The sequence below is a fragment of the Notothenia coriiceps genome, unplaced genomic scaffold (assembly GCF_000735185.1).
Source record: "Notothenia coriiceps isolate Sejong01 unplaced genomic scaffold, NC01 NC01_scaffold00003982, whole genome shotgun sequence".
In the NCBI taxonomy this organism is placed as follows: domain Eukaryota; kingdom Metazoa; phylum Chordata; class Actinopteri; order Perciformes; family Nototheniidae; genus Notothenia; species Notothenia coriiceps.
In genome coordinates this window covers 1,576-17,322 of record NW_011336683.1, presented here as the reverse complement: position 1 = coordinate 17,322, position 15,747 = coordinate 1,576, and the positions used below count along the sequence as shown (strand labels likewise).

Here is a 15,747-nt window from a genome sequence, read left to right as displayed (position 1 = left end):
ATAAAGAATGACCCCTTTTAAAAATGTTTAATAATATATATTATATTATGATCTCATTTAAAATGTTCCATGTTTCTTCTGAAATATAATGAAGTAGGAGTATAAAGAAGCTTAAATTGAAATAGTTAAGCACAGTGGAGTTGCTTTCAAGTTGCATACTTTTTATAGTTTTTGTATTTTTCTCAAACAGTCATTTTAAAAGTTCTGAATTTATTTTTGATAAATATATTTCTCGCCATTTTTTTTCAACTCAACAAGGCAATTACTAATTTACCCCCCAGTCTACGAATTCATTTATTGTGCATTTGAGTACTATGAAAAGTACTCTATATATAAAAAGTATTATCACCATTAATATAATAAAATAAAACTATGACTGATAAGGTAATACTGACATTATATAGTAAAAAGCGTAAATAAATATAAAACAATTATTATCATACTAAAAAATATTAAGTAGAGGTTACAAAGCTGCTAATGAGAGAGCAGTTTATTATTTATATGAATACTTTGAAGTGGGCTTATTCCATTTCTTTAAAAGGGAAATCTGGAGCTGTGTGTTGGAAAGAAAGCCGGTTTGTTTATTATGTCCTCAAATCCAGTCTTCACCACCTACTTTACGTCACTGTTCACATACCTTTACTCCTTTTTCTCCCTGAAATAAAGAAAAGACAGATATTAAGTAGAGGTATTGTTTGCATCTGATTATACTGGTGCACAGAGTGTTTAGAGTTTCTACCTTCTGTCCTCCGCCCTGAGAGGAGGAGGAGGAGGACCCGGAGGAGGACCCAGAGGAGGAGGACTTCCCCTTCGGCCCTGCGGGGCCAAGGTCCCCCGTTAAGCCCTGGTCCCCTCTGTCTCCTTTCTCCCCTTTAGAACCGGCGGTACCTGAAGGAGGCGTGAGAGAAACTGGTTAGGAACGACTGGGTTTTAAAGCCATGCTTTAATATACATCATGCACTCCACTCCACTTGCAAATGCATTCTGGGAACCAAAGCAAAACACGCATACTGACCGCACTTTTTATGCACTCAAAACATATTATTATATTTTTGACAGGAATATCTGACTTTATATAGAACCACACACAGTTTGTGCAAGTGAGATATGTGCAAAATTGACTTTATTGCCTGTTTGTGAAATGTTAACCATTCCATCAGTTAAAGCCAAAGGAGAATGAATACATTAAATCCTTAAAATGAAACATTTGTATTGGGATATTTCTCTAGTCATCAGGCATGTATTTTCCTCTGACTGTGCATACATCAGGTCGTACCACTGATGATCAGCACATTCATTACTACCACCACCAAACTGCATAATGTACCCTTTATTCTTTAAGGAAAAACCCCAATTATTACTTTAAACTTTAAAGAGTGCACGGAAACACCACAAGCACACTTATACAGATCTGATGTTTTGAAATGATGTGAGATAAGGTGATAATGAAGAACAGAGCATGAGTTTCTACTCAGTGCTTTTTCTCCATCTAGTGGACACATGTAGGTACAGCAGTGCTGCAGTTAGTTTTTCCGTCAAAGGCCGTCAAAACATAAGATTGCAGTTCATCAAATTACCCACAAAGAGAGGTGTAGAATTTGACCGCTTCCACTGAAGCCTGAGGAATGTGGAACAACCTAAATAAAATAAATCCTCCTCCACCATCATCATGCTCTCAGCTCCAACATGACACAAAGTACAGATCGCTCATTCTACACTGTGATAGGATGGCCGCATGTTGATTAGGACATGCATTACTGCCAGCCCCAACACGGTCCTTTTGCCCCCAGAGACCCACCTCTTGGACCAGGTGTTCCGGGCCGGCTGTTACCAACATCCGGCTGCTGATACCTGACATCTAAAGTCATAAAAACACAACTTGAATGTGATGTCTCGGTAATGTCTACCATAATTTATTCAAAAAGTGACGGGAGAGTTAAGTATCTATTTCAGATCTTTACCCTTGAGGTTGGACAGAGACAGGCAGTTTCATTAGCATTCCTGAAAAGTCGTTCATTAAAGCCTTACCGGCGCTCAATATGCAAAACTGCTAAAGAGATGACTGGGTTTGAGATTTCCTGTACACCTATATTAACTGGGACCAAACTGACATATCTTCAAATTGGCCTTAATTGCTTACAATAAATGTATTAGTTTAGTATAAAAAAGTGTGCAAATGATTGCCCTATATCCATGTGGCTTTAGGGAATTTCCATGTACAAAAATTTATCAAATTCAACGTCCAAATCACATCTCTTTGATAAACACCAGTCTGGCTTTACATAGAATCTATCCCTCAGCCTGTAGTGGGTTGAAGACCTTAATATTGTCTTTGTTCTGTTTTTTTTTATCACCTACACGTACATGTATTGTCTCTTGTAAACTGTTTTATGTTCGAAAATAATCAATGAATAAAGTATTTATCTGCTAATTGGGGCAAGTTTAAAGCTACTAATCTTCTCTCTTAAAGGTCACCTATTATGCAAAATCCACTTTTTCCTATCTTTTAAACATAAATATGTGTCTATTCTGTGTAAACAGATTCTGAAAGTTTCAAGAACAAAAACCCCCACTCTTTAAAAACCTGTCCGAAAATGAGCTGATCAGATTTTGTCACAATGTTTTTTTGGGATGTGTAACCATCAGCCAATCACCAACCAAGGTAACACCCCCCAACTTCTTATCACCTGAATCTCCTCCTAGAGCACCATTGTGTTTTTTTAACCAATCACTTCTTAGAGGGGCGTGGCCCGCAGCAGCTCATTAGCATTTAAAGCTACAGACACGGAATAAGAACTTTTGGAACAGGGCTGAAACAGAGGGGATTATGGGATGCTGCAATGATCTGTTTGGTATTTGGAGCCAAACACTTCAGAGAAATGTTCTGTATATATCTGAGACCTATAATATACTGTTGAAAAAGAGTATAATAGGGGACCTTTAAATCACTAAAAATAACTTCCTTAACTATCCACCAGGGGGAGCTAAAGAGCTTAACATGTGAGAAGTATGTTGTAGCTGCTCCCCCCGTCAGGTCCCGACAGGTAGTGATCTACCTTTTTTTTGGCAGTGTCTGCTGTATGATTAAAACCTTCCATTACACTTCTCCACAGTGTGAGTGTCATGTTGGCAGTCACACACTGCACATGTTGATGGCAATGAAGAGCTTTTACCTGGTTCTCTGAGTCTGTTCCCCTCTGAGGGAATCAGAGGGGGGGCAGGTACCGGCCGCAAGGGACGAGGAGTGGTCTGGAAACAGAAGACAATATAATAGTTTCAAATATCTGCAGCATACACTCCCTATTATCAGAAGTATTCAGATTATATATGTACTATGGGTGTCATTGCTCTTATTTCAGGTGAACTCAAGCTGCCACTAAAACTTTGAAATACCAATATTTTATCAACTTGTAACTTAATATTCAACATATTTGCTAAACATTATCCTTCATTATTCTCATAGGAGAGTATTTAAAAACACATACACTGCCTTTACACTCAACTTGATCGTGCAACCAGGCTCAAATGTATCCAAAGTTTATGAAACAAGTTCTAAAATAACTAAAATGTTGGAACTGGCTGGTTATGTGCTCGCAGTTACATGAAAGGTGTGTTGGGAATCCTCCCAGCATGCACTATGGCGAGATGAATTGACATAATTCTCATGTTATGCGTGTGTCTTCATAATAAGGGATATATATTAAAAGAACAAACAGTTTAACAAGATTCTGATGCAATATATTACAAAAGAATTGGGGTATAAAACCAGCTGTTCACTGTCTGTCTGTCACATTACAAAACACAAATGTATTTACACACATTCATATAAATAAATAACCTGTAAGTATTGTATCAAGTAGACATTTCATTTAAATGACTTTACTGACCTTCACAGTGCGTCCTGTCTGTCTCCGCTCGCCGTCACCGCTGCCGAAGTCACCAGAGGCCTGCGAGACAAAGAGAAGGGAAAAAAGTGACACAAATGCCTTTTTCAAAGAATTTGACAGAAATAATTAAAAAGCGAAACACTCACAGCGTCAGAGTCGTCCTCGTCGTCACACAAACGCTCCGCTGCACGAGGGTCCCCCACCACTTTCAGATCTAGAATCACACCCTAGAAAAAACACACACACATGCTAAATGCATTTTTATCTACAGTGACTCATTGTTTGCAGTCATGCTTTCTCTATAAGCTGCAAAGAGATGGAAAATATGTGAAATGACTCATGCAGAGCTATGTGAATGACCTTCTTAAATCCTCAACCAGCGGCCATTCTCTGGATATTTAACACGATGCACACTGTGAAGACTTTATGATGCATACAAAGTGAGAATACTCAGCCTTGGAGACCAGTGTATGTCCTTTAAAGAGTGTTTTGTGCTTCATGTTGGCCAGTTTAAGTTCTTCACAAATCATAGTCATTTCTTCTCCCCTTTAAAGGCCATGTGAGTGTCCCATGTGGTCACTGAAGGGGTGCCAGCAGAAAGGTCAGAGGTCAAAAAGGTGGTAGGGTCATGTGATAGATTTACAAGAGGAGTGTTCATTCTGCCCTTCCTGTTGCCTATGACCCAGCACACCTGCAGCGAGATGCCACTGGGAGATATTAAAGAGGAGAAGAGGTCTCACACACACACGCACACACACACCTGCTCTTTCAGCACATAGTGAATTATTCTGACTTTTCCCAGTCTCAAGGGTGACATTTGGATGAGGATGTGATGAGCAAACATCTCATCAGCACTTGAGCATTTCCTCTGCTGGCACCCTGGAGTTTAGGGTAAAAGAAAATGGACTTCTCTTCCAAACTCTCGTGTGCAAATTAGGTGCATCTCCAAAATACAGATTTTATAGTCGGTAAAAGTTAGTCCTGCAATCCAGTTACACAGCACATGTTGTTTATTCTTTGTTGAATATGCTCCAATTCTGAATGGGAATCATCCAAAGTCACTTTTAAGACAGGATAAAAAAAATTGAAAGTGGCTCCACCAAACGCAGCTGAGAATTGCAGCCTTGTTTTGTCCAAATGTGGAAGGTAAACACGATAAGCTCCTAGAGTCTGGGAACAACATTTCCCACATTAAGATCCGACAGTCTGTAAACACAAGATAAATCAAACAACACTGAAGGACACATGGAACTCAAATATGTTGGAGCTTCTCCGGCTTATTACTTTCAGGAAATAAAGATTTGTTGAAGAGTTCAGGGAAATGTAAAACCTCTCTTGAGAAGCTGATATTCTGGATAACAGTCTCATAAATGACTTGCCTCCTTGGGCTGGGGGTAAATCATTATTATATGTTCTGTGAATGATCTTCTTAAAATCTTTCACCAGGGGGCTTATAGTGGCTGTTAAACATAAAACCATTTGAAGTCAAGGTGGGCATCATGAGGCTAAATGGTGAGAATATTCTTGATGAGAAACCTCTTTATGTCCTTAAAGAAGTTTTATTTTGGTTAGGGTTTTGGAGTTCTATCCCATGTTAACTTCTTCTCCACTACTTTTTTTCCCTAAGATTACCTTGAACTTGTCGGCGTCGGCCCCCCCCGCCTGCCCCACAAAGATCCCGGCCCCCGGGTCCAGCTCCATGGGGTCGGGGGAGCGCTCGAACTTGACCACCTGGGGCTCCGAGTCGCAGCCCTGGTAGAAAGTGACCTGCTCGTCGAAGACGGACAGCGAGAAGCGGCTCCAGGTCTCCACCAGGCTGGGCACCTCGAAGCTGGCGGCCTCGTACGAAGCCTCCGAGCCGGGCTCGGTGTAGAAGAACTGCACCCTCTGGCGGCCATTCTGCACCGCGCTCAGCTTCACGCCCACGTACATGATCTTCTGAGGCCCGTCGGTGATGGAGAACAGCACCGAGGCGTCGGGGGAGGTGGGCTTGATGTGGAAGACGAGGGAGAAGTGGCGGTGGAAGGGGTTCGGGATGTGGGCCAGAGCCGGCTGGCCCGACACTGACGCCCGGTTGAAGATGAAGCCCCGCTCCCCCCTGGGTCCAGTCATCCTGGGGATCTCATCCGGAGGGGGGTCTCCGATCAGCTGCAGCAAAGAGACGCCGCTCTCCGCTGGAGGAAGGAGGAATGGGAAAAGATTTTGAGACATTAGGTGGAAAGATATAAAAAATAAAAGAGGTTTCTTTAAAGGAATTAGTAAAGAGCAATAAAATGGCAAATATGAGATTTTAAAAAAAAGGGACGACCCTTTTAAGTAAAATGTAACTTATTTGGTGGGCTCTCCAAAAATCCTTTCAATATGGCACGTATTGTGCTATATTTCACCCAAATATTTAAAATATGTGTCCAAAAAAGTATATTTTCTAGAGTTTATATAGAGTTTACTATGTGCACTTGAACAAAACATGAGTACCAAAGACAGGGTCAGTTTAAAGCACAGAAATGATCAGCAATCACACGTTCTTTGGAGAGAAAAATGTTAAAATATAGAAGGTATTAACAGTCTATAAGAAAATATTGTAGATATCCAGGAGCTATAATTGAAAAAAAGTCATTTCTTCTCATGTTTTTACAGGTTTTAGGAGAAAATGCAGGTTATGACATGTTAAAACTTGTTAAATGTGACAGATTTTAACAGCAGGAAGCAGGATAAGTTAAGAAACCATCACAGATCTACTGATTCGTGACGGGTGCCCCTGCATCAACAAACACTAAACCACAGTGACCCTGCAGGTCAGACCCTAACCACACAGCAGTGGTCAGTGCGCTGTGAAGAGGTAAAAGTGCCCGAAACTAAGTGCTATTGAGATTCAAGTTCCATGCCAGTGTCTGTGAGACTTGGGGGGGGGGGATTCATGGAAAAACTGCTGATGTTTCAGTTCCCATACAGTCAAACGGCCCCAGAGACAGACAGATAATATTCTCATAAATCTCCATCACCAGGGAGGAAGCCTTTCCTCCCGGCGGACACTTCCACTCCTGGGGGGGGCCTGTCAGCGCAGATTCACGAGAGACAACGTGTGCTTTAAAGGGTCACAGATCAGGGGGGGTTCCCGAAGTTTATTAATGATGTAAATATAGATAGAGTTAACTGTTTAAGTAAAAAAAAAACTAGAGGAAGCTGTAACTCTGACAAAGAGGAGATGGGAGAAATGAAAACATCATAATGGCTGTTCACAGCAGTTTGAGTACAGAAAATAAAAACATTTTGTTGCTAAATTTGGCTGAAAAGGAGAATTAGAAGCCAGACTTTGAATTACAACCTATAGCTATGTTTCAATACTGATTAATCTGCACAGTATTTTCTCATTTAAAATATTGTTTTAGACTAAAAGTGTCAGAAAATAGGCACAATTTCCCACCTTGGCTTCAAACTGCTTGTTTTGTCTGACTAACAGTAGAAAATGCATATTAAAATGATGATTACATTCGGTAAAGAAAAAGGAAGGAATTCTAAAAATGTAGAGCCATTTCCATACAAATAAAATGTGAAACTACTCATTGATTTTGAACAATTTTCTCTGTCGACTTCTTCATTATTTTAGCCCTGAAGTGAGAGAAAACTATCAGAAAAAGAAATGGAACATTGTTCAAAATGATAACTGACTGAGCTTTCTGTTCCTTTTACTTTATATTTCCTCTAAAGTTTTAAATGAGTGTTTGGACAGGATATTGCGTCATCCTTCTGGCAGTTACCTAACCTCAGAAATGTTCTGACACCTTCTCACCTGCTGAGAGGAAACACTCCAGCATGGAAAGTTATTCGGGGGACAATCAGCTCATAACACACTGCACATCTGAACCCGCTAACCTAGCGCTGGCAGGGAGTAAAACACATGTTCTCTCACACACACACTTTTGTGCACAGTCCTAAGCCTGTGAGATTTGGTCCAATTGGAGCAGGTCTCGCCGGGTGGTCAGCTTCCCACTGTGGGCACCTGCTATTGGTTAATCTCAGAGACACAGCTGCTGCAGCTGCTGGGTAACATTATGAAATAAAAAGTTTGATTTCTGACAAAAAAGGGAAATTTCCTCTTCTGCAGCAGCATGTGAAATGTGGTGTTGTGGTTTTATTCAAGATCCTGTTTCACTTCACATCTGGAAGCAAAGTATTCTATCCAACATCTATGCAGGCTTTTCTAATATCAGGGTTACAATCTTGGTCTCAGGCTCTATATTTGTCCTGTGAACCAAAACATGCAAAAGCAAGCAAAGAAGACCAACTAATCTGAAGCCATTTCTCCAAATAATCTCACCCATTTGGGCCAATTATAATAAAATAAACAAAAAGACCACCATTATTATGTATTAGTCCAGCTGTTAATGCTACAACATTTACTTTTTTAGACACAAGGGTGCCTCCATCCTTATGTTTACTGACTGTTCCTGCAGCAACAGCCCATTAACTCTTACTTCATGTAAGTGATCAGCTGTTTCTCTCACTTGGCTGCCCTCCAGAGGACGCCTGACGTGTGAACCTTGCCTCCGAAACAACCAGTTAACCCTGCTGATGGCTCCCGTCTCCGCCCTTTTGCACCCAGAGGAACAACATGCAGCAGGCATGGGCACATAAAAATGACCTCATGTATTCTGTTTCACAGGATTGATTTAAGTGCCATGTCTCTGTTTTCCAACTTTAACCCCCCCGGAGAAATCCAATGCCTGTTTAACCGTGTGAAGACGTTGCCAGTGGAGAGAGCCACAGACAGATGGAGGCAGAGGGAGGAAATGAGTGTCAGATGTCCATGGGAAAGAGGACCATGAGGGACTCCAGGGTGAAGCACACAAGCTGACTCTGTCCCAGAAGTCTGCACGGACACTACAGGCCAGTGGAAACAGGCTGAAATGTCATTGTGAGGCTGATGGACTCCTCCAGAGGCGTAGGAGTGCATCATCAGGGGGGGAAACATAAACACACAAAAAAGAGGTACAAAAAAGACCTGCCGACAAGAGTTTGTATCCCACTTTTAATGGTCCCAAGACATTGCCCCCAGATTTAAGAGTGTAAAGTTTCATTTAGCCATTTTTTTCAGGCATGATCGACTATTTTCAGTCCTGTGTTTGGTTTAGGTTCAGGCTAAACAAAGCAAAATTGTAGTTATAAGTGGAAAATAAGTTCAAATAGACCTGCAATGACGAATCAATTACTTGTGAACGTTTAAATACATTAGCAACTAGTGCTGCTGTGAGTGTATTGCTGATATATTGACTATGTGTTAACTAAATCTGAAGATGTCATCTAAAAACAAATATGCCAGAAACATGCATACGGAATAGAAAGTGCTTAGTAACAACATAAATATTGGATTGGTGGCAACAGAACTCGTCATCAAAGGTCTTCCAGCTCCATTGCAATCAAAAATGTCTGTATGTTCAAACTCAAAACCCTTTCATTCCTGCTCAATAACTACACAAAAGTATTCTTATTATTCTACAGTATGAGCTATAGGTTTGTTTTGTTGCATGCCAAAGGTTGAAGAAAATTAGACCATTATTAAATCATGCCTCATCCAGAGCAGCACACTGCAGCCCATAAAAGGAAAAGTAAGCGGAGAAACAACAAGGTAATTCAATCGACTAATATGCAAGGAATCTGAGTCCTTTAAACACTTCAGGCAGCCTACATCTCCACCTCAGAACTAGGGCTGCAACTAACATTTCATAATATTGATAGAAAATGTCAGAAAAGAGTACAAACATTTCTGTATATTAAGTCCTAAATGTCTTGTTTTGCCCAAATATACTCATTATAATATGAATTAAATCACAGAAAACAGCATTTTCTGACATTTCTGCATGAAAAATTAGTAATCTATGAATATTAGTCGACTAATAGTTGCTTAAGAAACCTAATTCTGTACCCTCTCAGTCACAATGTTATCAGTCCCAGTTGTAGTATACTCTCTGGGGACAGAAGCAACTGGACTTCACACGTCTGAAGAAAGATTGGCTTCAGTTAGCGCTTCAGACGGAGGCGGCACAGCTGTGACATGTAGGGCCTCCGTCAGACTTTAATCCGTGTTAGAGTAAACTGTGAGCTGAGAGCAAATTAAAGCTGACTGATGGGGGATCAGCGAGGGGCTCGGATGACATCAGCTGGATTTCTTTTAAGTCCAGCATTTCTGAAGATTTGAAATAGTGTGGTGTCTTGGATGCAGTCCAAATGAAATGTTGTTTCTGTGTGAAGGATGTATTTGGGCAGAGGGGGGAAATGTTTGAACAGGTACCAACAACCATCAGCACTACTGGAATGTGTGCATACTCAAACATCGGACCATACGATTCCAATGCTTCTGAAACTATAGTTGCAGACACAAATAAGCTCCAGAGACAAACACAAATCCTGTCTTTAGTCTCAAGCTCCAAAAACGTTTGATCGTACTCTTTGTACACTGAAGTGTTTTCGTTCTAAAGAAATCAGACATCTTAAGAAAATATCCTGGCTTTTTTGCAGAGCTGCATAAGAAGATCGATACAATTTCATGCATCTATGTTAAATATGAAGGTAAAACCAGCAGATAGGTAGCTTAGCTTAGCATAAAGACTGAAAACAAGGGGAAACAGCTAGCCTCTGAAAGTCATGAAATGGAGAAAGAAAATCAACCCTAATGAAAACTTAATGAAAAAGATAATTTGCACACTCAAACCTGTGCAAAGATATTTTTAATAAGCACATTTTCCATCAAAGACCTTCTTCAAAGCTTTTGACATCTTAACAAAGTGTAGTCGCTAAGCACAAACTTCTTCACAGCCACAAAAGACATGCAACATTTTAACAAGCTGACCACCATGACCAAAAAAACTGACTTATGTTTGTAGAAATGAATGCTTTTTACTTTAAGTACTGCTTTACTTTTCTCACATACTGTTTTCCATTCTGGCAGCTGTTTCTAAGGCTGCAGGCACCAGCTCACCACTAACTATCAAACGGGAAGTGCCCAAATTAGCGACACATAAATGCAAATGGGTCCAATATGGAGCTTAAAGCGATTAAAGTGTTTTTGAATCACTTTCCCAAAAGAACGGGTAATTCCCGCTGTTAAAAAATCTTCTTTCATTCTTTGTCTCTGCTCTGCTTCAAATGCTCGGCGGAACTCTTAATTATCACCCGTCAAGTGTTTCTGGTTAGAGAGGGTAGGCGAATGCCCCGTGACCTGTGACCTCTGGCGGAGACTTCGTGCCGCCCAGTCTCATCCCGGTCACAAGGCCCTCTTGTTATTTACAGCGACACCATTGGCCTTTCTTCCAAACCGAAGCACACAATCGCCACACTCTTTCATCGGGAGCGACCATTTTCCCACCCACAGCCGCCATCATAAATGCCATCCGCTGCCCATCCTCCCGCCCCCCCACAGATGGTCCAATTGTTTCCCCTCTCTGTGTGACTCCAGAGAAGCATTCACCTCATAAATCCATGCAGAAATCCACGCCAGCTGATCAGAAAATGTTCAAATATGATAAGCAGATAAGCCAGGGCAGAAAAACGGGTTATTGTTCCAACCCATTTCTCAAATTCTTATGAAGAATAAAGAATAAAGACATTTATAGCAATTGACGTCATGAAGAAGTGACCATTATTTACAATATATAGAATTTATATGGCGCATTTCCACTACAGCGCGGAGCGTGGTTTAAGCGTGCCGTGCCCGGCCTGTTTTTGGTTGCGTTTCCACTAGGCGTTGTTCCGGCTAGCGGGTACTTTTTCACCGTTTTCTGGCTCTCCAAAATCAAGGTTCTTTCCGGGCCAACAACCGGGCTGAGTATGCTAAACTAGTGAGAGAATCGCTGGCAAGGGGGCTACAACTACAACAAGATGAACATATTTGACCGTGATTTAGTTGTAATACACGTTTCAAAATGATGCCGAAGTAACACCATACTGATACCGGTTAGTAAAAACCATGAATTAATGCTTTGACAAGTCTGCAGACAGACAGCAGGCGAAAAACCTTTTAAAATGCGTGTTTTCTGAGTGGAGATCGGCTAAGCTAACGCAGTATGCTCCGACCGTCCACACTCACAACAACGGCCTATACAGACATAAATAAACCAGCGACTGTATTCACCATGACACAGACAGTCTGTGGTTTGTACTTGTTTAACTGTTGTCTAGTTTCTGAACAGATATGAGGAGCTGTGAGCTCTGAGGGCTAGCAGCTAATGGCTGATGTTGGTTTTGTGTTTCTCATTGAAGATGTCGTCACGGCTCCGCCTACACTGCGTTACTATAGTTACTGCCCCAACTACTAAACTGTAATGGAAACGCAGCATAAAGTGAGCCTGGCCTAACAAGGCCTAACTATACCGTACTAAGCCGTGCGAGGCCCTGCAGTTGACATTTTCATTTCATCGTTTATTTGAATAGGGACAATGCACATTAATGAACACTTTAGACAGATAATGCTTCAAGTGTAAATATGCCGGATTTCAGCTTTGAGCTAATTTCCATCCGTAGTCCCTGACATACAACATATAAGAACATGACACTTGTAAACATAGCAAAAAATAAATACATGATATGCAAAAGAGCAAGAGCAGCATACACAAGTATTTGCCACATGGCAGTACCCTATAGCAGCAACAACATATTAAGTGCAAGAGACGATATAAGAGATGCATAAAGTGCCAGAGGAGATACCCCTGTGTTAAAGTGCATTTAGCGGTGATTACACGTCTGGTTGTTTCTCAACCATTCTTTGAGTTGATCTTTAAAACTATTGAGAGTGGGACAAACCCATATCTCAGTTGGGAGGCTATTCCACAATGAGCTGCCTTTAATGGAGAGGACATTTTGTCCAAAAGTGGTCCGTCTACGGTGTGCCAATACATCTCTGAAAAGCTCATTTAGATGTTGTTTTAGTCAATGTCTGCTAAAATAATGACTGTTTTCTGTGTGGGTTACTGAATGAGGTAGCTAACGCAGGTGTTTGGAAATTCCCACCCCATAAAAAACGAATTGACGTCTCATACCCTGTACTGTATAAGGTAAGAAGCTACTTTCCTTACATCTCGATAATTATAATAATTCAGGGAACATTCAGTATATACAGGAGTTAAACACACACTCATTCAACACATTGTCTGTGTTTAACAGCTCCCCAAATCTTAGCATATGGTTTATGTCTCAGGTTCAAAGGTTATCCAAACATGAGCCCTTCTGTACATGGAAAATAACCCAGAACATTTACATGACATATTCCTGTGGGAAAACACGTGATAAAGACGGTTTCATGTAACAAAGTTCACGAGGAACCAATGGAGAAACACTATGGCGGTAATGAAGTCTCCATACTGCAGGATTTATGACGCCACTGGACATGGGCCTCTTGAGCATTTCCTGTTTCAGGGTTTATACTAGGGAGAGAGCTTCTGTACTGTGTGTATCATATGTGTTTACCAATGACGTCTTAGTGTAAATGGACTAGGAAACACTTGACTTAATGTAGGGTATCATTTCCAATACTGATTATTGTACAACTAAATGAGGCCTAACAAAATATTCCACTTGTTAAATGATTATGTGGATTTCAAGTCCGTTCTGATTGCTTTTAACACTTTAATCAACCGTTAAGTCAATTTACTGAAGTGCTGTCCTTAAGTACAATGTGACGTTTAATAAACACAGCAGCATAATAGCAAAACTGTACACTAAAAGTGCAGTAAAACGAGCAATTAAATATCTACAGGAAACATAGACGGTCACATAATTAACTGCAGTATTCCAATTCTACACTATTTTAAACTTCTATTAAACTACATTTAGGAAGCAAATATTGTACATTTACTACACTGCAATTATATGACAGCTTTACTTCTAATTATTATTAGAAAATATTATCGACTAATGAATTATGATGATTAAGATACCTGGAAGCAACTAAAGTTAGCTCCCCCTTTAGCAGCTGTACAATTAAAATGACGAACACATTAATGCATCACTAATTATTTAGTAGTCTAATAAATATATTATTAAAAAAATAGCCATTCTACCTAATAATGGGCTTTTTGAATTGGTATTATTTTGATGCGAATACTTTTGTACTTGGATGCAGTAGTCCTACTTGTAACACAATATTTCTACACAGTAGTATTAACAGAAAGAACCTGTAGCGCTCTGTCCATTGCTGACATACAAAACGCTGCTTACATTTGACACACAATCACAGGAATGGCATGCAGCCGGGGGCACAACGTGAACTCAGGAGCATCATGCGCTTTTCTAAACGACGCCAGAAAGCAACACGACAACAACGACTGCAAACATCACTGCTGGTTCTGCATGTTTGGACCCATTCATTGCACACTTGTACTTTACATTATTGGCAACCATGTTTCTACCTTAAAAAAGGCATTATTAAGTTTAATCCATGTGTTGGAAAAATTCTACTTGCACAGACTAGTTAGAGCATTCATCTGTGTCAAACCTCCCGTCCACTTTTATTAATAAATCAAATCAATATGCACATACAAAACGAAGATGAAAGCAGACATGATCCTAACTGTGATGGATCACTGAAACTCAAAAAGGATGAGCTAAACTGCCCCCAAAAACACCAAACCCACCTGAATGTCTGACAGATTGGTCCGTTGCATTGGGTAATGGGTAATGTTGGCACCAGGCTTTGGTCAAAAAAATGAATACAAAAATACTACAGTATGTCTCGGGTTGTGCTGCATTTTGTCTTTTTCAAGTCTAAAATGTTATAGGTGTGCACAAAGTTAATTATTAGAAGTGAAAATGTGCAATTCAAATATTTTAAACACTATATATGGTTTTAAAGGTCCCCTATTATACTGTTTTTCATCAACATATCACAGGTCTCAGATATATACAGAACATGTCTCTGATTGGCTGAAACACCAAACAGATCATTGTAGCATTACCCATAATCCCCTCTGTTTCAGCCCTGTTTCCAAAGTGCTGATTCTCTGTCTGTTACTTCAGATGAAAATAAGGAGCCCCTCCCCACGCCCCTCTGAGAGATATTTGGTTACAAAGAACTCAATAGGCGCTTTCACACCGCAGTACTTTTCCCTCAAAGGTTCATGAGAACTTAGTTCATCAGAACTCTTTAGTTCTGATGAACTAAATACAGATCGCGTTCAAACTGGAATAAATCCCTGGGGGTGGATTAGGCAAATGAAGCCACTGACGTCACTTCTTCTTCTTCTGCTTTGGGTTTACTGGCAGGCCGCAAACAACTTCACGGCGTATACTGCCGCCCAAAATCCCCGGCCGGAAGTCCCCAGAGTTGGGGACTGGCTTCAGTAGAAGCTGCTGGTACTCCGACACCTCCTCATCTCCACCACTCCCATGTTTTATTTTGTGTTGCCATAAGTTAGTCTCTCTGCGTTTCTGCGCTAGGCTAATGCTAATGCTAATGCTAGGATAATAAAATGGTGGCTTCAAAACACTTTTTTTGTTTTACGGGGCGTGGTTTGCAATCCGCCCAGCCAATCAGAAATATAGCTCCTTTCTCACAAGAGAGCCGCATGAGAGTCCCTAGCAGGGACGGAAAAGGGGGTAAAAAGGTTCTCATGAACTAATTTTAGTTCCGGTTCTTTTTGGTGTGAACGCGACATTTCGGAACTATATCGGAACTAAAGTGGGAAAAGTACTCCGGTGTGAACGCGGCTATTGGTGCTCTAAGGGGAGATGCAGGTGATAAGATGTAACCGAATACAATTTTCTCTTGGGAAAGAAAGAAAAAAATATGAATAAAGATGAGGGTTGTATATCTTTTGTAAGACAAACGTGATTGTGCTTTACTTTCGCTTTCTCGACGGTTTCAAATCAA

General features: G+C 40.6%; 1 protein-coding gene across 2 annotated transcripts in view; it reads right to left on the bottom strand.

Annotated features, from left to right (window-relative positions):
• Positions 1–501: 501 nt before the first annotated feature.
• LOC104941819 (collagen alpha-1(XVIII) chain-like) overlaps positions 502–15,747 on the bottom strand; it is a 16,766-nt gene continuing 1,520 nt past the window's right edge. The window contains exons 2-7 of one of the 2 annotated variants that reach the window (XM_010766959.1): positions 5,520–6,061; positions 4,034–4,114; positions 3,888–3,947; positions 3,174–3,249; positions 740–888; positions 502–655 (exon numbers count right to left, since the gene is read on the bottom strand). In XM_010766959.1, coding sequence (XP_010765261.1) covers positions 623–655; positions 740–888; positions 3,174–3,249; positions 3,888–3,947; positions 4,034–4,114; positions 5,520–6,061 — 941 coding nt within the window. In that variant the 3' untranslated portion in view covers positions 502–622. The remainder of the gene's footprint in view (positions 656–739; positions 889–3,173; positions 3,250–3,887; positions 3,948–4,033; positions 4,115–5,519; positions 6,062–15,747) is intronic. The other variant, XM_010766960.1, reaches the window with a different exon arrangement.